The sequence below is a fragment of the Bubalus bubalis genome, chromosome 18 (genome assembly GCF_019923935.1).
Source record: "Bubalus bubalis isolate 160015118507 breed Murrah chromosome 18, NDDB_SH_1, whole genome shotgun sequence".
NCBI classification, from domain to species: domain Eukaryota; kingdom Metazoa; phylum Chordata; class Mammalia; order Artiodactyla; family Bovidae; genus Bubalus; species Bubalus bubalis.
The window spans coordinates 1,003,030-1,026,779 of NC_059174.1; the positions used below are offsets into that span (position 1 = coordinate 1,003,030).

General features: G+C 58.4%; 1 protein-coding gene across 2 annotated transcripts in view; it reads left to right on the forward strand.

The window, feature by feature from the left end:
- The first annotated feature begins 13,397 nt into the window (after positions 1-13,397).
- VSTM2B (V-set and transmembrane domain containing 2B) overlaps positions 13,398-23,750 on the forward strand; it is a 28,829-nt gene continuing 18,476 nt past the window's right edge. Inside the window, exons 1-4 of one of the 2 annotated variants that reach the window (XM_006076457.3) lie at positions 13,982-14,114; positions 14,654-14,838; positions 15,792-15,821; positions 16,722-17,163. In XM_006076457.3, coding sequence (XP_006076519.2) covers positions 14,033-14,114; positions 14,654-14,838; positions 15,792-15,821; positions 16,722-17,163 — 739 coding nt within the window. In that variant the 5' untranslated portion in view covers positions 13,982-14,032. Of the gene's footprint in view, positions 14,115-14,653; positions 14,839-15,791; positions 15,822-16,721; positions 17,164-23,750 lie in introns of both variants that reach the window. The other variant, XM_044932342.1, reaches the window with a different exon arrangement.

The window sequence follows — 23,750 nt, forward strand, 5'->3', positions numbered from 1 at the left end:
AGCAGAGGGAAGGGGCCGGGGCAGAACCAGGTGGGGCCGAAACACCCCTCCCTGGAGTCCCCCATGCCCAGAGTGGAGCCAGGGAGGGGAGGGCAGCACGGCCTGAGAAACCCCCCAGCCTGCCACAAAAGGGGGACAGACGGCCTGCCAGCAGGGCCGAAAGACGGGGCTGTGAGCGTACACACACGTGAAGGCTTCTAGAGACGGGCTCATTTGTGCTGCGCCTCATTCAAGACAGCAAGCAGCTTCTATTTAATGAGTAGGTTTTAATCAAGGATAAAGACCTGGACAGACCCTGCCAGGACTCTTCCAGCAGGAACTGACAGAACACTGTGCACCAACTGGAGTGTAAAATGAGGGCAACAGCCATGGAATAGAGGAGACAGGGGTGCACCTCGTTCCAGGTGTGGCCGCACCAGAGACTCCAGCGACGCCACAGGATCAGCTGTGTGTCAGCTCTGGCTCCCCCCAAGGGAGGTGCCTCTGGCCATCTTCACAGCCTGCCATTCTGGAGACCCAGGAGCGCTGCCTTCCTGGTGACCCTGACCGGACATCCCCCCATGACACAGACATGTCATTCAGCCAGGGTCCTGTGTGTCCCCGGACCTGTTCCCAGGCTCAGGAGGCAGAGCTCTGATTGGCAAGGCCTGAGTCACATTTCTACTTCTGAAGCTGGGGAAAGAGGTCAGCTCCACTCAGCCAGTAAGGATGGGGTGTACAGGAAGGGAAAGCTGCAGACCTTTCCCTTCAAACATCAGCCATCGGCTATAAATGTGAACAGCACGCCGTATCACCCTCCCCACATGGAGGGTGGGGGTACAACCTGCAAGAATCAAGAGAATGAGGCTAACATGCAGAGGAAAAGCTCAGAGAAAACAGACCAGAGTTCTAACAAATTCATTTGAGTCCCTGGATCAAGCTCTGCCTGAAAGTCACACCAGATACATGAGCAAATAGATTTCTTGTTTGTTTGTGTTAAGTAGTGTGAATTGTTTTTCCGTCACTTGCACCCAAAATGAAAGCACATGTAAATGCCTTAATGTCTCTCCCACCTAGACGGTGAGCTCCAAGAGATCAGAAACCATATCTTTTCTATCTCTGTATACCTACCACCTAGCACAGGGTTTGACATGGAGTAGGTACTTATTGAATGAATGAGCAAATGTTACTAATGATGATGAAATTTCTCACTGTCCTCCGCAACCTCTCAGAATTTGTGGAACATGTTCATCGGCCTCCGTGCACGGGAACATACAGCACCTTCCGCTGTCCCCACAGCATCTGTCAGACTCTGGTGGGGGAGCTGGCCTGGGCCCATTCTACAGGAAGAAAGCGGGCTGAGGATTCCACCCAGCCTTCCTCAGGCACGGTCATTTGTCGGGTGCTGATTCAGCCGTCTTGGAGAAGCCCGCTCACGTCTCTAGAGAGCCACCTTTTGGACAGGTGGTGTCTGGGCCTCCTCAGAGGGTATCCCCTCTCCAGGGTCTCCCTGCAGAGCCACTGAGCATGTGGGACTCCTGCGAAGCAAGGCAGGCAAAGCCTCGGACATATTTAAGAGCGAGTTGGAAGTCGTTAGCTCCCATTTTAACAAGCCCAATTTTATAAATAAGAGTGAATTTTCCCAGGCTATTATTTCTAATTATGCATTTACATCAATTCACATTATGCAGTTGATGAAATGTTAATACCAAAGGCAATTTTCTGCTGACGGGCGGCATGGAGAAGAGCTTTCTTCACATTACGAGTCAATATTTTTGGAAATAATTACCGAGTTACTCACCAAAGTTTGCACTGACTAACACAGTTGCTGCATCTACATAGCCCCCAACTGGAGAGACTAAGAGGGAAATCCCCTGACAGGGACCGGGGGGAAGAGACCAAGGACTCGGCGAGCTGAGCCAGGGACCCGGAGCAGCTCCAAGGGCTGCCCGCTGCTGGTGACCAGGCTTCCCTTAGCTCCACTTGGAGAAGGAAACGGCAGCCCACTCCAGGACCTTTGCCTAGAAAATTCCATAGATGGAGGAGCCTGGTAGGCCACAGTCCACGGGATCGCAAAGAATTGGACACACTCCACTGATTCACTGATTCAGCTCCACCACGTACCAGGCTAAACGGCTCCAGGATGCAAACTTTTCATCTGCATCATGGGAATGATCGTAGCAACTCTCCCACAGGGTGTTAATGCATCTATGCTTTCATTCATTATTTGTCCAGGAGGAATCTATTGTAGATCTACTGGTATTGGTACTCAATAAATGGTAAGGATGCTTATGAGGAGAAGAAAGAAACACTCTGGACTTCCTAACAGAGCAGGCTGGAGGTGCCTCTCACCCTAAGTGACAATACAGGACTGGGGGAGCCCTGCAAGAAAGCCAGAGGACCAACATTCAGGACCCGGCAACTTCACACAGCTTCCTGCATAACAGAGGCAAGCGCTGGGTTCCAGGGCTCCAGGGGGCCTCGGCATGGCACAGGGGCAGCGGGCTAGCTACTGAGACAGAGACAACCACCAGGACCACCCCAGACCAAGCTTGCGGAGGGAACGCACAAGCCTCAGGCGGACATCCTCCAAGTCCTCTGTGGCATCTATACGGAAGCCCGTGCAGACAAAGGACCACTTCCATCTGAGCTAGAGAAGCAGGCCTGGGACTAAGTTGTGAGGAGTCCAACTCAGCAGCGTGAGAAAGATGACCAACGACAAGGAGACTGGGGGGGTGTGGCCAGGGTAGTGGGGGGAAGCTGAGAGAGGGCATCGCAAAAGCCAAGGGAGCAAGCGCTTCCGGGAGAGGAGCACGCCCAGCTCTGCTGACGTGTCCAGGTAAGGACTAGACAGCGCTCCCGAGGCTGGGGAAGTCGGGCGCACCGAGGTATCACTGCAGGAGTGGTGGTGGTGAAGGAACGGGGTGGAGCCGTGCTGAGAAGAGCCGCAACAGGGACACCGTGGACCGCCCCAAGGCCACCGCTTCCCAACCTCAGCACCTCCCCCGGTGATCTCTGGGCGAGAGACCCGGGAACCAAAAAGAGAAGAAGAGAGCCAGTTTCAAGGATAACATTCTCACCTCAGCTTAAAATAGACAGAAAACGCAGACGAGTCTGAAAAATCCAGCAGAGCCGTACCTCACGGAGACCTGCAGCCTCACCAGTGTCCCCGCCGCAGGTCCAGGGTGCAGCCCAGTCCTGGGTCGGCGTCTGCACAGTTGCAGAGAGCCCACCCCAGAGTGTCCTGCCTCTGGGGCCACTGGGGCTGGTGACGCCGCAAACTGGGCCTGGAGCCAGCATTAGCCGGCAGACCCTGCAGCGTGTGTTTCTGTAGTGAAATCAACATTTAAAAATTAGATTTCTCATAAAATCCTGGGTTTCCAGCTTCATCTGAGACTGAAACACCAGACCTCTCAGGGTCTGCACCGAGCTGTGCCCCCTGGGCGGGGTGTGACGGAGCTGCTCTGTCCCCTGCCCCACAGCACCTCAGAGACCAGCCCCACCCCTGTGCACGTAGGCCCAGCCCACAGGCCTGCAAGTCCACGAGAGACCTGAGACGCAGCACATGGGGAGAGGGCGCGCCGCAGAGAGAGAGCTGGGGCTCAGCACACGGGGAGAGGGTACACCTGTGCTGTGTGGGCAGGGGGCGTCTTCCAGCCGCTCCAAGCCGGTCCAAAGTCCCCTCCACTCCCCACCCCAGAGCAGCCAGGCAGAAGACAGACGGGACAGCCCAGAGGAAGGGGGAGACGGTGATGCTGGCTCAGACCCACAGTCCCAGGAGAGTGCAAGGCCGCTAAAGAGAGGGCGAGGGAAGAACCAGGGGACTGGAGAGGAGCAGGAGGAGAGAAGTTGGGGGCGGGGGTCCTGTTCACCAACCCCCGCCCACAGCGTGCCTTCCTGCCTGTGTGTGCACACACGCTCCATGTGCATACGTTCCGTGCACACACCATTTACACACACCTACGCTGTCTGCTCACACCAGCTGCCACTCATCCAAACACCGCCTGTGCGCATGCACACAGAGGTCACACTGTCTATGCACAAGCACCCCACACACAACATAAGCACACTCAGCACACGTCCACCACCCATGTCCTAAGGGTGCAGCCTGGGACTCCAGTCCCTGGAGGCAGGGCCCAAGCGAGACTTGCGAGCTGAGGGGCTTCAGGACAGGAGAGGATGTGCACAAGTGATAGGGCCGGCCCCCCGAAGGTGGGCGTGGGCGGCTTCCCCCCAGTCTGCAGGCCCGGGACTGCAGGCAGGTGTGGGGAGAGCCACAGCCCCGTCACCGCCCGGTTACCCCAGGTGCGTCCTGCCACTCTCTCTTACTATGGGGCACCCGCAGCTGTCACCGTTCACAGCAGCACCAGCCGCTCAAACTGGCCACCCTGGTCTCCGTCCCACCTCAGCTGGGCGAGCTCTGGAAGCCACAGCTGCTGCAGGAGCCCTCCACCTCAGAAAAGGCCCACCACGGCCAAAGCCGCGCTCCTGCGGAGCCAGACCTCCCCATCCCTACAAGGCGCCTGCACACTTGCCCAGAAGCCCCAGGCTGGGCTATGCACACAGTAAGCCCCCACTCAAGGCTTGCCAAGCCACCTCTCTTTAAGCACTATGGGACAAGATTAAACCCTGACAAAAGATCTCGTCCCCGCGCTCCACCCCAGAATGAGCAGGACTGGGGAGGACGAGGCCAAGGTGAGGGCCACAGGCCTGAGAGGCTCAGCATCTGGGATCTCCCCAACTCAGGCCTCTTCCCAGAGAATCTCATTTTCTCCGGTTTTTCCTTTTTTGGGAAAAAAAAAAAAAAAAATGACATTTTGAAACATTATTGTGAAAAATTAATATAGGCCTGAAGCATCAAAGACATTTTGCAAACAAAACTAAGGCATCCGTGCATGGCCACTGCCTGAGCTGAAAACCCCCGGGGGCCTTGGCCAGCCGTCGGTCCCCATGGGGAGAAGCAGCCGCACCCACCCGAAACTGCTCTCCTGGGAAAAGCATGGCCTGATTCCAGGGCCCTGGGACAGGAGAGTAATCACATGCATGCAAGGGCATGGCAGCCACTGGCTTCCAAGGCAGGGTGACCTTTTGTCAACTTCGGACAGGAACACAAATCTCCCTACCATCACGCTGGATCGGCCTTGATTGGATCAAAATCCCATCGGAAAACAGGGGGGAGGAAAGGCAATAAAACCTCCAGAATTGATATTAAACCACTGACATTTCACAAACCGAGCAGCACTGGCAGCTGCCAGTCTAACAGCAGGAGCAACTCTGAAGGGGCAAGTCAGGCATGAAGGTCACGGCAGCGCGGAGCCTCTCCCAGGCCCAGGCGTCAGCACCGAGGGGGCCGGGGCCCGGACAGTGGGGTAGAGCAAGCCCCTGGCTGGCAGGGCTGCCCCTCTGAGGCCTGCTCACGTGCCTGCCCAGTGCGCCTGAGCAGGGGACACCAGGGGACCTCAGAGCCTCCCGGACCAGACGCTCTGAGGCTCTGAAGCCAAAGGTGACACTGCACTCAGAACTTGTGCCTGGGCCCTACTGGGCCCATCGCAGGCTCACGTGGGGGTGGGCCCATCCGGTGTTAAACTGGGACCCATCGCAGGCTCACGTGGGGGTGGGCCCATCCGGTGTTAAACTGGGACCCATCGCAGGCTCACGTGGGGGTGGGCCCATCCGGTGTTAGACTGGACCCATCGCAGGCTCACGTGGGGGTGGGCCCATCTGGTGTTAGACTGGGACCCATCGCAGGCTCACGTGGGGGTGGGCCCATCCGGTGTTACACTGGGCCCATCGCAGGCTCACGTGGGGGTGGGCCCATCCGGTGTTAAACTGGGACCCATCGCAGGCTCACGTGGGGGTGGGCCCATCCGGTGTTACACTGGGCCCATCGCAGGCTCACGTGGGGGTGGGCCCATGCGGTGTTACACTGGGCCCATCGCAGGCTCACGTGGGGGTGGGCCCATCCGGTGTTAGACTGGGACCCATCGCAGGCTCACGTGGGGGTGGGCCCATCCGGCGTTAGACTGGACCCATCGCAGGCTCACGTGGGGGTGGGCCCCATGCGGTGTTAAACTGGACCCATCGCAGGCTCACGTGGGGGTGGCCCCATCCGGTGTTAAACTGGAGCCATTGCAGGCTCACGTGGGGGTGGCCCCATGCGGTGTTAGACTGGGAGAGACAAGAGGTCCTTTGAAAACAGCCTGGGACTAAAACTCTCCGGGAGCCTCCTGTGGACCACAGCACCCCCACTGTCCCCAAGGCCCCCATACAGATGCTCTGGGCAGAAAGATGTGGAAGGATGCCACAACCTTAGGGGCCTAGAAACAGAGCCCAGCTGGCACTTCCTGAGCAGCTCCTGAAACCCAGAGCCGCAGAGAACGTGGGACCATAATCATCATGAATCCCCAACCGTGACAGTTCAGAAAGCTACACAGTCCAGGAGGTGGGGACCCCAGTGCGCTCTAACCGGGGGGCTGAGGCTTGGTTTAGCACGCCAGAGAAACAGCCACAGCTCCTGGCTTTGGCCGCGCCATCGCTGCCTCCACTGCGCCCTGGGCTCTGCACTCTATGCCCACCTGAACTCACGCGATGCTGACTCTTCAGAAGGCTGGCTGGTCAAAGACACTGGAAGGGCACCAGAGATGCCTCTGGTCCCCAACAGTGTCTCCAGGGGAACCATCACACAGCACCTGCCAAGGGGGAGACTCCCATGGGTCTGGAGCAAGCACTGGAGCCACAGCCCTGACTCTCCAGCCAGCCCCTGGTCATTATTAGCCAGCTCCATGTTTTCTAATCACCATCCTCACCATTGAGGTGAAGAGCACTCATGGGGAAATAACAGAATTTTATCTCAAGCAGATTGATCCACTCAGATCCATCTGCCCGAGCCTCACAATTCTCCATAAAGTCAAAGAAATTTTTGGTTAAGTATACAGTCTGTCCTCTACTAAATTAAACTAATAAGATCCAGTGGGAAATAAAACCCCAAGTGTATTGAGAATATTAAAAAACACACAACTCTCCGTGGATCTATAAGATTTACTCTGGCAAATAATTGTGAACATAACACACACAGAGACTATAATGAAATCATTAGGGAACATAACACCACTTATCACTTCCCCCTGATAACACCATGCTTCCCGAGTGCCCAGGCTCAAGGAGAGCCAGTCCACACCCTGAGAGTTCCCATCCCACATTGGCACGTTACCAAAGTCAGCTAGGCACGCACTTTAAAATATGAACTGCTGCTGTTACTGCTACGCCCAGGTGCTGAGTGATCTGCTGTAAACACTTCGTCTTAGAATCAATCCTCCCATTCACCCTTTGCAGTCAGCAAAGCTAGTATACCCTTTTTACAGATGGGAAAGCTGAGTTCCAAGAGGTCAAGGCAAGACCAGGACCTGAACCAAAGCGCTCCTGACTCCATAGCCCTGGATGCCACCTGGCTCTGCTTTGCTTAGTTTTGCATTTGACTTGCTTTCCCATCGAGCAAAGGGTAGCCCAGGCCACTGGGCAGGATCTTGCTCTCATCTGCTCATCAGAGATGGTGTCGAGAGGCCCCCTCACCTGCCCACCAACTCTGGCCCAGGACCATATGCACCGATCTCAGTGGAAGGTGGAACAGAGATAGCAGAGAGGGCCGGAATGAGAACCCACATTGCAGCTGGGGAACCTGAGGCTCACGGTCCCTCCCAACCAAGCCCAGAGGTCCAGGGGTCCCAGCAGGTCAAGGACCCAGGAAGACAGGATGAGGCCCTTAGCTGGGGACTCAGGCGCCACGAGGTTCATCTGAAACCCGCACACTTTTGGGCCAGACGTGGTGCTGTTTGTCAGAGCCAGCCACCAAGTGCAGAGGGACAGGAGAGGCCAGGGACAGGCGAGCTCTCATCAAAAAGCCTCTCCTTGGAGCCGCGTCCAAACAAGGAGCCACCGGCGGCCTTGCACTTGCTCCCAGGCTCCAGACCCGTCTCTGAGAACTCGCTTCCCTGCCCCACCCCATCCCGTGCTGCCTTCAGGTTCGGGCCTCCTCCGTGTCCCCTCAAGCCCGGATCCTTAGCCCGTTCTCCCCTCACCTCTCCCTGCTGACTCTGTCACTCTGGACTCCCCTCTGTCCCCGGATGCAGGCCTCCCGCACCGCAAGCGTTTCTTCGCGGGGCTGGGCCCCCAGAACCTGGCCCCGCCCCTGTCAAATTCCCACTCCGCGCTCAGCTGCCTTCAGGAACCTTTCGAGGTGGGGTCCACCTCTCTGCCGGGGCTGGGCTCACTCTGGTCTGGATCTGCACCCCATGGGCTCTGAGCCCCACTCTTCTGGGCATGGAAACCCTTACTGTGGCTCCAAGGCCCCCTTGTGCCCCCGCCTGCCGCCCCCCAGGCCACTTGAGCCCCTCACTCGCAACCCCTGCCCTCTACTCTCCAGACCCCTGACCTTGACCTTGGCCTTGGCCCAGGCTGTGCCTTTGGCCCCCAGCACCCTCCCCCTCCAGACCTCTGCCTGGCTGATGCTTCATGTCTTCCCCACCACAAGGACCACCACGATGTGTGTCTGTGTGTGTGGGGTGGGGGGGGTGCATGGTACACATCGCTGACTGAGCTGATCAGGCTTAGCTTGTGTTTCCTCTTTGCGGGTGCGTCTCTGCTCCCTTCTGGGCTGAACTGCAGCTTCTCTGTAGGCAGGTGCTGTGAGCACCCCAGCGTGGTGCCCCCAGATACGCGCCGGTGAGATGCATGATGAGGTCCTCAAGACATGCTGGCTGAATGAATGTTTGAGGTGACACAGGCTCTGTCTGGAGTCTCTCTCTTTAGTCCATCTCTCCAAGCAGTCCCCAGCCTCAGGAGTCCCGTCTCTGACGAGCAGACTACTGGCCCCAGGCTCCAGGGACCCAGCATGGGGACACTGATCCAACACGGATAGACCAGACCCACGGGCCTCACAGCTTGGGGTCTCCTACTGCTGCGGGCCCAGTGCAGGCGGGCTGCAAGCCAGGCCCACTCTGCGGCGTGCACACGAGCAAGGGCCGGCTTAGCTCCCCAGGAGGCCTGTGATAGCAGAGGGCCTTCCCTTGCATCTGTGCCATTCAGGGGCTGAAGCCCCAGGGTCTTCCTCCCGGGATGCAATGCAGAGGAGGGCAACAGGAGCCGCCACCCCCATATCTCAGGCACTTGATTCCCCCATCACCCGGGACAGAGACCCCTGGGTGCAGGGAGGGCCCACCTCTGCTGCCCACACTGCCCTCCATCCGACGCAGCTGGCCGGAGCTGTGCCCTCAGGGGACATCCCCTGGGGCTGGACTTCTGGGTTATCCCCGGACACTAGTGGCAAGTCAATGACTAAACCAGCCAAAAATGAAAGTCCCCATAAATCTGATCTTTTCCTTTAAGCTGTTGGGTACACAGAGTGTGGCCAGGATTATTGATAGAAAAGTTTATGGATGGGCTGCATCTTAAAATGAAAACACATTACCCAAAATCAATGTTGCTGGATGTGGTTGGGGGAGGACAGGAAAGGTCAGTGGAGACAAGAATACCGAAACCAAAACTCCAAGAGGACATGAACATTAAAGCAAATTTTGAAAGTGAGTTCCAGGAAAAACATTTACGTAGGGCTATAATTTAAGGGTGCTTTCATGAGAGGCTGGCAGTCTTTCTAAATAGCACTTTTGAAGCATCTTTGAGAGTCCGGTGAGTTCATCCACAAAATGGTATTGACAAGTGCTGCATACCCCAACTTGCAGCCCAATCAAAACAGCACGTGCTGGCAGTGGGCATGAGTTAGAGATCTGCCGATGGGCACAAGCAGGCCCCCAGGCAGAGCCGAACCAGCGGGTCAGGCGGGTTGAGCGCCTATTGGTCACATTACAGGAACGCTCATCTCCAGATCCCTGTACACAGTGATCCTACAGGCATTTCAGAGCCTGTGGACACAGAGAGGAGGGAAGAAACCTGGAAGCCAAAAGGGCGGCTGTCACTGCCTACTGATGAGCACTAGGGACCAGCCATGCAATAGTCCTGAAACGCTCGGACAGGTCCATCTGTGGGAAAGCAGTTTCATCTCACGTGGCCAACGCTGTCCCTAAACAGGGCATCTTTGTGGAAGCCCAGGGAACACCGGCAGCTGGCAGGGCTGAGGAGCTCTGGTCCCCAGAGAGCAGTTTTCCTTTGGGGAAGCAACATACATGCTTTGTCACAGATGCCTTCTTTAGAGCTTCCAACAGAGACCGTGGCCCACCACGACTCAGTGAGAAGGGACTGGCTTCCCTGCAGGGGGCGGCCCGGCCAGGCTTCGGCCAGGACGGTGGGGGCTGCTGCCTGGCAAAGGCTAGATAGAAGAGACTGAAGGCCACAACCTGCCCACCAGGGAAGCCCCAGGAACGGAGCAACTGCGCCCTCTGGGACACTCCTGACAGGGCTCCTGGTTCCTACAGCCACAGAGCCCTAGGCATGGGTCAAACCCAGCCTGGAGGTAAAGACACAGAGAAGAAAGATGCAGCTGCGGCCTCAGTCTAGGAGACAGGAGGGAAGAGCAGACCCGCTCAGCACAGAGCTGCAAAGCAGCCTCGTCAGGCGCCACCAGTCAAGGGCGGAAGAGCCTTGCTGTCTACACCAATTCCAGGTAGGGGACCACAGTCTCATCTGGGGTGGGGCTGTTTGAGCTAAAATTAGGACCTCAGAGGAAGACAGACCTGGTTTAAGCCTTACTTGCCTGTGTGACTGTGGGCTAGTTCCTCAAACTCTCTGAGCTCCAGTACCACACTTCTAAGATGGGTAAAATCAGTCTACCACACAGGAGTAGGTACCCACCATTATAGGGGTTAAATGAGCCCTTCATTCACTCCACAAATATTTATTGAGCACCAACTATATGTCGGACCCTGTTCTAGGTGCTGGAGATACATCAATGAGTGTAGACTCTACAGATCTCTGTGCCATTATAAATAAGGATATTGGATCATGTGTTGGAAGGAAGTTGGCGCTAAAGAAAGGAGAAAAAGAAGCGCAAAGTCAGGGACTGGGAGTGCTGGAGGTAGGGATGGAGGAGTGCAGATTGCATATTAGAACTGTGACCCTAGTGGGCTTCACTGAGATGTGACTGCTTAACAAAAATCAGAAGAACCAGGTAACCGAGGAGGGAGTATTCCAGCCAGACAAAACACACGGGGCAAAGGCCCTGGGTTGGGGGCACACCCTGTGGGTGGGGGCACACCCTGGGGTGGCATTGTAGGAAGGAGGTCAGTGTGGCCAGAGGATTCTGACCAAGAAAAAGACAGGAAGCAGGAAATGAGGACCAGGGAGGTGGAGGTGGGAGGCAGATGGTTTGACCCTGCCAGTCATTGCAAGGTCACTGATGTTTGTCCTGAATGAAAAGGGAGCCGTTGCAGGGCTTTGAGCAGAGGAAGAGTAATCTGATTTCTGTTTGAGAAGGACTGCTCGGTTGTCATGTTGACAACTAATGCATGAAGAGTGCCTGGTACATGAAGAGTATGTAAAAATGTATAGCTATTATTATTAATAGTAACACTAATTTATGCTGTGGGAAAGAAATACCTTACCCCCACAAGGTGGTACAGGTAAGATTCACCAACCTTAAAGGTAAGCGAGGCATAACTTCCTCTAGCTGCAGGAATCCTCCCCGTGTGCATCCCTGATCACTGGCCCTCCGCCTCGATATGGTATCAGGACAGGAGACTGCTGCACCTCCGGGCAGGCCACTGCACAGTAGGCTAGCTCCTGCCATCATCACCCCGCTTGGAATCAGCCCCCAAATGAATTTGGTTTCCTAGAATCCCACCAGCGTCCTGAGCCTGTGCAATATAGTGCAAGTCTGCCCCCTCCCTTCAGAAGCTGAGGACAGCAATGGGCCTGGTAGGGTTTTATATTCAGTGATCCAAGGGTGGTTTCCAAAGGAAGGTGGAATTTTTAAGGGAAAGCTCCCAGGGAGTGGGGGCTTGAAAGGACAGAAAGCAGCTGACAGATGCCTCTCTGGGTCCCCTGGAGAGAAACTGTAGGAAGAAGAGGAAGGCCTTGAGACATCCCTCCCTTCCTGGCCAGAGACCTTGGCCAACAAGGGCCCAACAGATGAGCAACAGTGTCCTAGGACACAGGAATAACTCCTGGGCCACAGATGAGATGCTGAAACTCAGGCCTAGGAGGGGGTAGATGGACCTGCCCAGGGTCCCCAGCTGGCAAAGACCTAGCTTAGAAAGGGCTTGCAGCTTCCTGGACCAAAGTCAGCTGCTGGGAAGTGTTTGCCCAGTCGTATTCCGTCTCCTTGGTTCTTGGGGAACCCTCTGGTGGAGACTCCAGAGAGGCTGGGGAATAGGGACAGCAGTCACGTGAATCCACAGGGCTCCTCTCATCTCGACCTCAGGTCAAAGCTAAGAGGTTAGGGATCGGGGGGTGGAGACAGAGACGCTGAAGTCCGCTGCCTGGTTTCCCTTGATGAAGGCAAGAGATGCCGAGCGCAGGCGTGGGACTCGCCCCTACAACTGTGTCCCTCCCAACCAAAAGCGCGCCCCACGTTTCCCCTCGGGGGCCAGACTGCTCTCCCGCAGAGGGCTGAGGACGGAGGAGGCTCTGGGCGAAAGCTTTGAGAGGTCCAGGGTTTCGGGGGATGCGAAGCCAGGGATGGGCTCCGAAACCGCCCTTTGCCTCCTTGCTCTTGGGGATCCCCCCGGGCACCGGGTAAAGCGAGGGCTGCGACCCATGAAGAACAAGGGGGGACGCAAGGGCCACGATCGAGGCGCAGAAACCCCACCCGGCTCTGAGCCCTCCTGGGCCTGGAGTCGTGCCGGGCGCTCCGCAGCCACCCCGCCCCACCCCGCCTCCGCCGTCACTCACTGCCGCCGCTCCGGCTTGCTCTCGCGCTCTCGGCGCCTCGGGCACCTGCTCGCCCCGCGCCGAGCGCTCACTTCTCACTCGCACGCTGCAGACTCCGGCGTGGCCGCCCGCACCGGCCCCGGCCCCGGCCCCGCGCGGCGCTCCACCCTGCTCCCGGGCCCGAGGCGCCCACCCTCCAGCGCCCCAGCCTGCCATAGCCTGGGCCGGGGACAAAGAGCGGGGCAGCTTTTTGTCCAAACCGGGGTAAGAAGTTGAGGGCGGGGGTCTACGGAGAAGGCCTCGGACCCCGCGGGGCACAAGGATGCTAAGCGGCCGTCTCGGGCGACGGAGATGGAAAAGAAACAAGGGAGAGTTGGGGTGGGAAGACCCCCAGCCCAAGCGGGGGCGGGGCGGGGCTGCGCTCCAGCCAGAGACTGGCGGTCCCTCCAGGCGACCGGGCGGGGCGGGGGGAGCGCTCCGGAGCGGGGGAGGCGCCGGCTGTGGCAGAGAAAAGAAGGGGAGAGAAGGGAGGGAGGGGGCGGGAGGGCGCGGGTGATGCGGCGCTGGAGGCGGCCCGGCGCCCAGCCGCTGACCGCCCCCTCCCCTTCCCTTCCCCCTCCTCTCCCGCCCCTCCGGCTCCGGGGCCGCCACGCCGGACCCGCTCTCCCGGCGCTGCGCTGGGTCGGACGCCAGGTCTGCGCGCCGCGGCTGAGCGCCCACTCGCCCTGCGGAAAGAGCCGAGCAGGGACCGGCGGAGGCGGCAGCGGGAGAGCGGAGTGGCCGCCAGAGGAGGCGGCGGTCTGGAGCCGCAGCAGCAGGAGACCGGCAGGCAGAAGCTCGGGGATCCGAGGCGCGCGCTCTCCTGGCCAGGGATGGGTCCCGGCGCGGCCCGGCCCCCGACCGGCCCGCCGGGCAGAGACTGAATTGCGGGTCCCCAGAGTCCGGCGGACGACCGGACAAAAGGAAGCACGGACTGACTGACTGCCAGGAGCCTCCCGGCGGGACCTCGCTTTCCGCGCACCCGGAGCAGCGCCCCCCGCCGGAGCCGCGCCTGGCGAGCCGGCTAGGGAGCTGGACTGATTGGCGGCCGCCGGCGGCCGGGGGAGGGGGCGCCGCGCGGGGCCATGGCAGGCTCGAAGGCGTCCTAGCCCGAGTCCGACCGGATCCGAGCCCGCGCCGCCGCCACAGTCGCCTCTCCGAGCCCGGGTCCCCGTCGCCGCCGCGCCCCCTGCGGGAGATGGAACAGAGGAACCGGCTCGGCGCTCCCGGATACCTGCCGCCGCTGGTGCTGCGCGCCCTGCTGCTCTTCGTGGCCGAGGGTGAGAGCGGGAACTTTGCTGCCGCTGGGGTCTCAGGGGTCCTCGCCGGGGCCGCCAAAGCCAGCCTGTCCCGGCCGCCGCGGAGAAAGAGGCGGAGGAAGCGAAGGGGAAGGCTTCACGGTCTCCAGCGATCCTGATGTGCAGCCACTGCCCGGTGCGGTCGGGAGTGGAGAGCGGCGAAGGGTCGCGGCATCAGTGGCGCCCGCGCCCAGGTCCTTCGGAGCTGGACCCGGGCTCCAGCTGCGGCCAGGAGGCTCGTGGGGCGCCGGGAGTTGGCGCGCCCCAGCCTGGCGCTGGCAGCGAGGCCGGGCGCGGGGAAGAAGCGTGAGCCGCTCCCCGCCGCTCCGCCCGGACTGGAGGGAAGCGGCCTGCAACGGCAGCCGGTCTCTGCAGCGGCCCGGCAGCTGCTCGATCGGACTTGGCCAGTGCCTGGGGCCGCGCGAGCAGCTTGGGGGTGGGAAGCGCACGGCCCAGCGAGCCGGGGTGGCCCCGGGCCTCCGCCCCACAGCTGGTCACGCCTCTCTCTCCCCCGCCCCCAGCGACATTCACCGAAGTCCCCAAAGATGTGACCGTACGTGAGGGAGACGACATCGAAATGCCCTGCGCCTTCCGGGCCAGTGGAGCCACCTCGTACTCGCTGGAGATTCAGTGGTGGTACCTCAAGGAGCCTCCCCGAGAGCTGCTGCACGAGCTGGCGCTCAGCGTGCCCGGCGCCCGGAGCAAGGTAACTGGCCGCCCGCGGGGCGCCTGGGGTGACCGGGGTGAGGCAGGCAGGGCGCCACCCCGTGGTGCAACCCATCTCCTCCCGTCCCCGTCCTCACAGCACCTTCAACAACAGCAGTTGTTACCCCCTAGGCGTTCGCATTGCCTTCACGGAAACCTCCCCTGAACTCCACGCCTAGCCCTAGGAAGCTACCCCTCATCCAGTTTGCCCGCTCTTGCCAGCTATGGGTCCAGAGGGTAATAGGTGCCGGGTGTTGAAAGAAGACCACTTGCTGGGGCCGGGCTTTCCCTGTCCTCTGCCACCCTGAGGTCCCCAGGGCACACGGCCAAGCAGCTAAGCTCCTCCGGGCTGGGTTCCAGAGGCTGGCGGAGCACGCTGTACAGGTTACCTCCAGCCGCTGCAGGGTCAGAGGGACTTCCCCCTCTGCCCATCTGCCTCTTAAACAGTCTCTAGCTCTGTCTCTCTCTCTTTCACGCACACACACACACACCCACCTCCCCTCGCGCCGCGCGCGCACACACACACCGCACACCCACACCGCCTACCTTCGCTCTACCCAGAGTCCCACCCTTTGCTCACATCTCCCATCGGGTCCTGTCCATGCAGCTTTCCAAGGGGTTTAGGGAAACACCATAGGGAATGGGGATGCTCCTCCGGAGGGAAATAGGTCTTCCTTCCCACCCGGGAGGCGATCCAGCCTCCCTTCCTTGGCTGGCAGGGGTGCTCCGGCAGCCCCTCCTTGGCCCGGCGCCATACTAGCTCCAAGCCCTGCTTCCTTCCGGATAAAACTCCTGAAAATCTCGATGTTCTTCCTGCCCTCCGCCGTGGCTACATCCCGAGCGGTTTCCAGTCTCAGCCTGCCTGCGGAGGATCCTCTTGCAGGAGGTGCGTCTGAGTTCCCTGAGCCTGAAGGCCAACAGCCTAATGTCTCTCTCTCCCTCTTTGCATTTTAGGTAACAAATAAGGATGCGACTAAAATCAGCGTAAGTGTGGAGCCCAGCGCGGGCCGCGGGAGACCCCTTCCGGCCGCTTTGCGCCCCGCAGCCTCCTCCCTCTTAGAAAGGCTCCTTGGCGGTGCGGTATAGGGCCCAGCTCACAGCCTGGCATTGTCGGCTGCTTGGCCTGTCCGTGCGCCATCTGTCGCCGGTCGTGGATCAGGTTCTCTTTTGCGTAAACCAAGGGTCCCAGGCCTGAATCTCCTTCCTCATCTGTACGCTTGCCTGTAAAGCTCTCCTGCAGGCTCCTTGCCCTAGCTCCTTGCAAGCTCAGGGCTGTGGGCCCCACTCCCACCCCGCACGCAGCCCACGCCCTGGCGGCGCCCTCTGAGGCAGCCCTCCGCTCCGCCTGGGTTGCGGGTCCCGGTGCCAGGCGCTGTGGGCTGGCTTGGAGTTGCGGTGGAGGGGAGGAGTCTTGCCAGGGTTGGGGAGGACATGCGCCAAGCCTTCCCGGCTGGAGATGGAGGGATCACGGCCTGGGGATGACCAGGGCCTCCTGTGCTTGGTTCGGAGGTGAGGGTTCCCTGGGAGCTTGGTGAGGGCCACAAAGCGGTTGCTCCCCGGCGTCTCCAGCAGCTCGCAGGGAGCTGAGCTTTGTCCGCCGCTCCATGCTGCCGCCGAGAGGCAAGTTCCTAGGTAGCAGGGACCCAGTGGGTGTGGCAGCAGCCTCTGCTTCCTCTGCCTCCCAGCGAGGGCAGAACGCTCGCTGAGAAGGGCTGGAGCTGGGAGCAGGTATCTGTGCACTATGAGGGCAGAGCGACTCTCCCTCGGACACCACCTCGGCCCTCCAGACTGGAATGAAGGAGCATTAGTGGCAGCGGATGTGAAGGCCCAGAGGGCGAGGCGCCGGCCTGCCCGCGCCCTGACCGAAGCCCCACTCTCTTGCAGACCGTGCGCGTGCAGGGCAACGACATCTCGCACCGGCTGCGGCTGTCGGCTGTGCGGCGGCAGGACGAGGGCGTGTACGAGTGCCGCGTGTCGGACTACAGCGACGACGACACGCAGGAGCACACGGCCCAGGCGCTGCTGCGCGTGCTCGCGCGCTTCTCCCCGCCCGACGTGCAGGCCGCGGAGGCCGTGTCCCACATTCAGAGCGGCGGCCCGCGCCGCCACGGCCCCGCCAGCGCCGCCCGGGCCGACGGCGCCCAGGAGCCCGGCCGCAGCGACAAGAGCCCGCCTCCCGCGGGCCCTCCCGCCGCCCCCGCCCCAGGCGTCCCCGAGGCCGCCGCCGCCTCCGCGGCGCACAGAGCCGCGACCACCGTGGCGGCCGCCGCCTCGTCCGCGCCGCCGCCGCCTCGCGAAGCGGCCCTTCTGCGCCAGAGGCACTCAGGTAAGGGCCCCGCGGGAGGCTCTCGCCGGACGGGCCGCCCCCGCTGCGGTTGGTCGCGGGCGCCGTCCGTGGGTCATCTGGCGGGAGCGTTCCCGAAACCCCGCCTCTGCTCTCTTCCCGCCGCTTTCCCGTCCTTACTGTTGGCTGCTGGGGGTGTTCACCACCCACCTTTATGACGGTGGGCGCCGCCCAGGGTACGCGAGGCTGGAGGCGGGGAGCTCGCTCTGGAGTTTGGGGAACCGGACCTCGGGGGCTGCACCCCAACAGCGTCGGGCCTGCTTGTCTCCTGAACACCCAGGGTGGGCAGTAGCACCCAGTCTAGAGTGAGAGAAGGCAGTTACAGTTCGGGTCTTGTAAGTGTGGGTGCCACCTTGACTGGACTGAACAGACACACTTTGTTGGAGCCCTCGTGGGTGGGCCTGGCTGCATGCTCTCTGCCCTCCTTGGCAAGCTCCAGGCGGTCCTAGACACCAGTTTGGCTATAATCGCCACTCCAGGCTCCTTTAGGCCCTCATGGGGGACCGGGTGAGGATGGAGCCCTGCCATTATTACGAGGGCACCCGGAGGTTCAGGGGTGCTCTCCCAGGGAGCTGAGAGGATCAGGGGAGGGGGAAGGGGCAAGGAGAGAAGGGGAGAAGGGAGTCAGAGAGCAGAGGGCTAGGATGAGGGACTGACTGCAGGCTGGGAGCAGGAGGGCCGGCTTAGCAGTGGTGGGCTTTTACCCAGGGCAGGAGGGCCTACTGCACAGGGTGTCCCTCCTCCAAGGCACCCCTCACTCCCAGCACCTGCTCAAAGGTGGGACCTCAGAGATAGCTCAGCTCCAGGGCTCACTCCCTGTGGCTGCCTTTAAGCTTGTCACTCCCTCTCAGTCTTGTGGAGGCACAGACTCATAGAGAGCATCTCTATCAGCCTTGCAGCACTGAGAGTGCTGGGCTCCAGGACAGTCATATAAACCACCATAGGGTGGGGGAGCTGAAGCACACCGCCCTACTCTCATGGTTCTTTTTTTTTTGTTTTGAAAGCCCCGTCCCACTCTTTGCGACCCCATGGACTATACAGTCCATGGAATTCTCAGGCCAGAATACTGGAGTGGGTAGCCTTTCCCTTCTCCAGGGGATCTTCCCAACCCAGGGATCGAACCCAGGTCTCCCGCCTTGCAGGCAAGTTCTTTACCAGCTGAGCCACCAGGGAAGCCCTCTCAAGGTTCTTAAAGTGCAGACGCCCCGCCACCAGCATCCGCACTTTGTAAGGATGCAGACTCCTGGGCTCCCCACTGAATCCAAGGACACCAGCATCCTAGCCTCCCTCCCTGGCCGACCGTCTTAAGCCTTCAAACAGTTCAGACCCTGCCAGTTTGCCTTCCACATTAGTTCAGTTGTTTCTCACTAAGTCACTCTCCCTGTGGAAGCTTCTCCATGGGACTCAGGCTCTTGGCTATATCTGGAGGCTTCATCCCTCTCAGGTCCCACACAGGTACCCACAAGAGCTTCCCCCAGGCTAGGAGGGAAGGCGAGTCAGTTGGGAATTTGTGAAAGTCCTCTCCCCAAACTCGTCCACCTGTCTTGGAGCTTACCCCATTTCGGTTTAAGATAACATGAGTTGCTGTGCAGAACTCCAAAATGCCAGAGGCTTAACACAATTCGAATGTACCATTTCTGGTTTCCATCGCTGGGAGGAGGGGCTGAGGAGGAATCGCTCTGTTCCGTGCAGTCATTCAGAGATTCAGGCTGACAGAAACTCGACCATCTTTAAGAGGTGGCTTCCACGCTCACTCGTCAACATACAGCCCGCAAACAAGGGAAGAGAGAATGGAAGCAGCCTTTCTCAACCCAGTTCCCTGAGCACACCAAGCCCCGGGGCTCTAAGGCTCACAAAGCATGTGATGAATCTTTCGTATGCATTTAGAATGGGTCTTGATATCTGTCATTTTTGGAAGACTGAGAAGATAGCCACTCAGGTAATTCTGGTAGAGTTCAGTTCTCTCAGAGAAAAGCTGATGTGGAGAATGGCAATGGAAGTTTGTAAAGGCCATGCCTAGAAGTGGTCAATATTACTACCACCCTCATCCATCAGCCAGAACTCAGTCTGATTGTTCAACAGATGCAAGCAGGGTAGAAAATGTAGTCCTTGGCTTGACAGCTGTTCTCCAGTCTCATCTCTTCAGGGTGGAAGAGGAGCTTAAATCATGGGGACAAAGCCATCTCTGCCTAGCACACTGGAAAAGGGTTACTAGGGATACTGGAAAAGGGTTAACGGCCTAGATACTGCTGCTTGGTGAAGAAAACACCCTCTGCCCCATCCTTTGGGCTCTAGCAAGTAAACGTGTGTCTTGGGCTGGAACATTCCTCTGGGATGTCCCATAGACTATAAGCAGAGCAGAGGATGTGGCATGCCAGGAGCCCAGATATGAGTTGTGTTTCCTTCTTTTACTGGCTGTGTGATTTTAGGCATGTGACGTACCCTCTCTGAAAGTATTTCTTTTAGAAATACTTCAGTAATCCCTGACCTCAGAGGGAACTCAGCATGGAAACTGCTCTATAAAGTTCACTATTATCACCAAGGCCATTATATTCTCTGAGCGAAGAGGAGAGGATGAGGGAGATGAAGCGAGTGGCTGGTGGTTGGGGGCCAGGCTGAGGAAGGTCTTGAATGCTGAGTGGAGCAACAGGAGCTATTAAAGTTTTCGGTAAAGGAAGCCCTGTGTGATGAAAGGTCATTCCTGCTGGATCTCCCTCCCCCCTGGGCAGAGCTTGACCCCTCGAGCCTCATCACGACTGACCTGACTCTGCCTGGTACAGCTGTCAGAGCTCCAGTCTCTGGGCCTGACCGCAGGGAAGCTCCAGATGACGCATCGCTCCAGCAGGGACCCAGCCACGGAAGTTGGCATGGACAGTGCCTTCTTTCTGGAAGTCCTTAGGTCAGCCCCATTCTGATGGCACTTGCCAGCCCAGGCGGGGGCTCCTCTGCCCTCCCTGGGGTGAGAAGCCGTACTCCTTTCCCCCAGAAAGCAGGGCCAGCAGGGCTCACGGGGCGGCACGACCGGGATGGCGTGTGCTGGCCCTAGGGCCTCTGTCGGCCCAGAGCCACTGCTGGCCCCTGCACAGGTCAGCAACCGCGCAGACACACCGCAGAAAGAGCCCCGGGTTCCTCTCCAGCTGTGTGCAGCCCAGGAAGCTGGGCCCTCAGCTGGAGGGCCAAAGGCTTGTGTCCTCCGTTCTCTAGACGAAGCTCCAGGGAGAATCACTGTGCTGCGGGCCCCTCTGTGGCCCACTCTTAGTGTAAAGAAGTGGATCAGAGGACTTCTAATCCACACACGTACCCGACAGCTTGATGCCAAGGGGGCACGCCTACTGTCTTCAGTGTCCCAGCCTGCCTCACCTGCTGCGCCTGGGGGCTGTGGGCGGGATGAAGGCTGCAGCTGGGTTCTGAGTCACGGGCACTACTAGCCTTTCTGCAGGGCTGTGTTGTCGAGCAGCTCTCGGTTCTGCCGAGCCTCTCTGGGATGCAGCAGGCAGCCGATCACTCAGAGCCAGCGGCAGTGTGAGTCAGAGAGGGAGCTCACGGTGATGATCGCGGACTTGCTCCCCGCCCCCACCACGCTCCTCACCCAACTCTCGGTTCTTGGCAGCTTAGAGGGGGAAGGACGAGAAAGGATTGTGGCCACTTGGTTACCAGGCAGGCGTGTCTGCAGAGCGTAACAGAGAGGGTGCTGGTGGAGCAGATGGCACATTCAAGCAGATTCTTGGAGGAGAGGCAATGAGAGTATTTTTTAAAGGTGTGAACAAGGTTAGGACAGCCAAGGATGAGAACTGGCCCCCGGCTCATAGCAGTGGGAATCATTAGCACCTTTGGCCTGGAAGGGCAAAGGGAGGGGGCAACTAGCAGAATCCAGAGAGGTCAGGTGGACAGACAGACCGGAAGAGCTGAGGCCTTGGGAGAGGGACATGCTAACCCCCAGTGGCCTGGCAAGACCCCCCTCTCCTGCTGACCTCTAGTCCCCTGTCAGGGTCTCCCAGTGACCAAACTCTCCTGGGAGCTGAGAACAAGGGCACCCAGGCTTACAGGCCAGCTTCTCGGGGCTCAGAGCAGAGTGGGGAAAGGTGAAGGGTGGATCTGGAGTGACAGAGGCAACAAGCTGGCTCTCAAGGGAAGAAGATGCATTCTGCCCCAGCCCAACACCAGGACAAACCCAGAGCTGAGTTCCTAATTAAAGAGGTCCTCTAATCTCTGAGCTGAATGGATACACTGGCTATTTCAGATTGGCAACCTCAGAGATGGTCCCAGCCCAGCTCCCCAGTCACCTAAGCAGTTGCTCCTGGGAGAAAATCAGAAGCCCAGACAACACTGTGTCACTGTTTTTAAAGCAAGCCTCTTTGCTAACGCCAGGAAAGGGGTGAGGGGACTTACTCAAAGCTTTGTTTTCAGCTTTCTCACAGCCAGGCCAGAAAAGCCTTCCTGTGCCCTATACATGCCCAACATAGCCAAATACATATTTGGCACTAAAAGTTTATGTTCAAAAACTCATTCATTTCACGTCTCATTTGTCAGGAGACATTTTGATATTTGTGCCTAAAAATAACATGGGCTGGATTAGCACAACAGAGCCAGCATAGGAGATTGGGGTGCTTCATAGCCTTGTTCATAAATCTGACTCCTAATTAATTTGAAAACTGACCTATTTTTCATGGACACTTTGCTGCTGGTTGCCATTTCTAGAAGAAAAAAAGAGAGAAAACAAAACAGTATCTTCCAGACAAATCCTTCAACTGGAAGGTTGCCACAGTGAAGCCAAGTGTGGCCTCAACAGAATACAGTTTGCAACTGACTGGCTTGTATATTGGCAAGAGGTTCCCCTTTGCAGGGACCTGGGGATCAGCTCTGTGGTGTGTGAACCTCTAATTAGCCTCCAGGCTCCAGTTCAGAGAAGAGCCACCCTGGCCCCTACAGAGAGCCAGCTGGATGTGGGAAATTGATGCCTGGTACCCACCCAGAGAACTGAGTCTCAATATTTCAATTAATAATGAGAGAAAGACACAAGCAAGGTCATAGGTGTGATGGCTTTAGAGAGATTGTTACTGCTGGGAGCCATCCAGGGGAGCATCCTTGGCAGTCACCATGGCAACTGTAAACCATTACAGAAGAGGGCTGTGGACAAGGTGAAGGGAGCTCCTCTCAGCCTGGGCCCCTGGTGGACAACAAAGCCAGCAGAAATGCCAGTGTGACCAGAGAGAATCTCCGTGCAGTAGGGGGGTTGGCCGGCAAAGGCAGGCAGCAGTCACCCGGTCTCCCCTTCTCCCCAGACCCACAAGGACCTGACAACCATCACCTTAACTAAAGAGCCCGCTCTTCCCTCAAGCTCTGATGTGACACAAGGGTCGTAACTGAAGAGAAAGTAAATCTGGCAGAGGTTTTCCCAGAGAGAAGGTGAAACTCTGAGCATCCTGAAAGAGAACATGAAGGGACTTCACAAAGTAAATGGCTGAGCCTCACCGCTGGCAGGAGGCAGCCGCATCCTGCAAACGCATGTGGGTGTCCACATCACGGCCTCCCGTCCCTCACTGGCCAGTCCCATGGTTGCCTCGAGCAGGAACCAGCGAGGACAGCCAGACTTGGCTCAGGGCACCAAGGGCACCCCCCGGACTCCGGGACAAAGCTGTCTGCGTCAGCGGGAGTCCCGGGGAGCACAGCCCCGGCCCAGATGAGGCTGACAGAGGCCTGCTCTAGGCAGTGCGAGACCTCAGGCTGGAAGGAGGCGCCTGGGCTTCATCCCCCTCTTAGATCAGTCCTGGGGAAGTTCCTGGGGGGCCTCTCTTTCCCTCCCAACTCCGTGACCCATGGATTGAGAAAGTCACACCAGGTGGAAGGGCCTTTTTTATCTATCATCCAGCCATGAGTCAGCTCACAACACAACCATTCTCTCAGCACCTGGGAGACCCCAAACTAAGGAGGAAAAACCATACTGCAGATCGTCATAATGATAAAGAATACTTGCCTTTCACTGAGTACTAGTTGTGTGTCACGCTAGCATCTCACCGGTGTCCCCCGTTTCTACATGACCCCTTCTGCCCCACTCCATCAAACAGCCCCTGCCCCAGAGCCCAGATTCCTTCCTTCCCTAGCCAGGGTGGCAGCCCCACGGGAAGAGTGGAAAGCCAGGCTTTCTAAATGTCACCGGGAGCCAAACCCACCAAGGAGCTTCTCATTAAATACGCCAGGCGCACACTTTAAAAGCTCTGAATATTAAGGATCCCCCAAGCATCCATGGGAATAAATGAGGTCAAGTGCTTTTGTAATACGATATTGATTACTGCTGCCCCATGTGGACAGAGGCAAGGGCTTGGCTGTGGTCTAAACCTCTAAGCTTTACGGGTGCTGACTTGGTTTTAAGATACCTTTGCAGCACAGGAGAAAAAAAGAAAGTATCATCTTTTCTATTCCCCCATGCTTTGCAGGCATCTCTTAGAAACTCCAAAGCAGTGAGAAGCTTCCCTTTGTCTTACATAAGGGCTTCAGGAAAGTTTAAGATTACAAGCAAACAGGCCCAGCATTTGCAACTGCCGATCCCCACCTTTTTCTTATGAAGGATG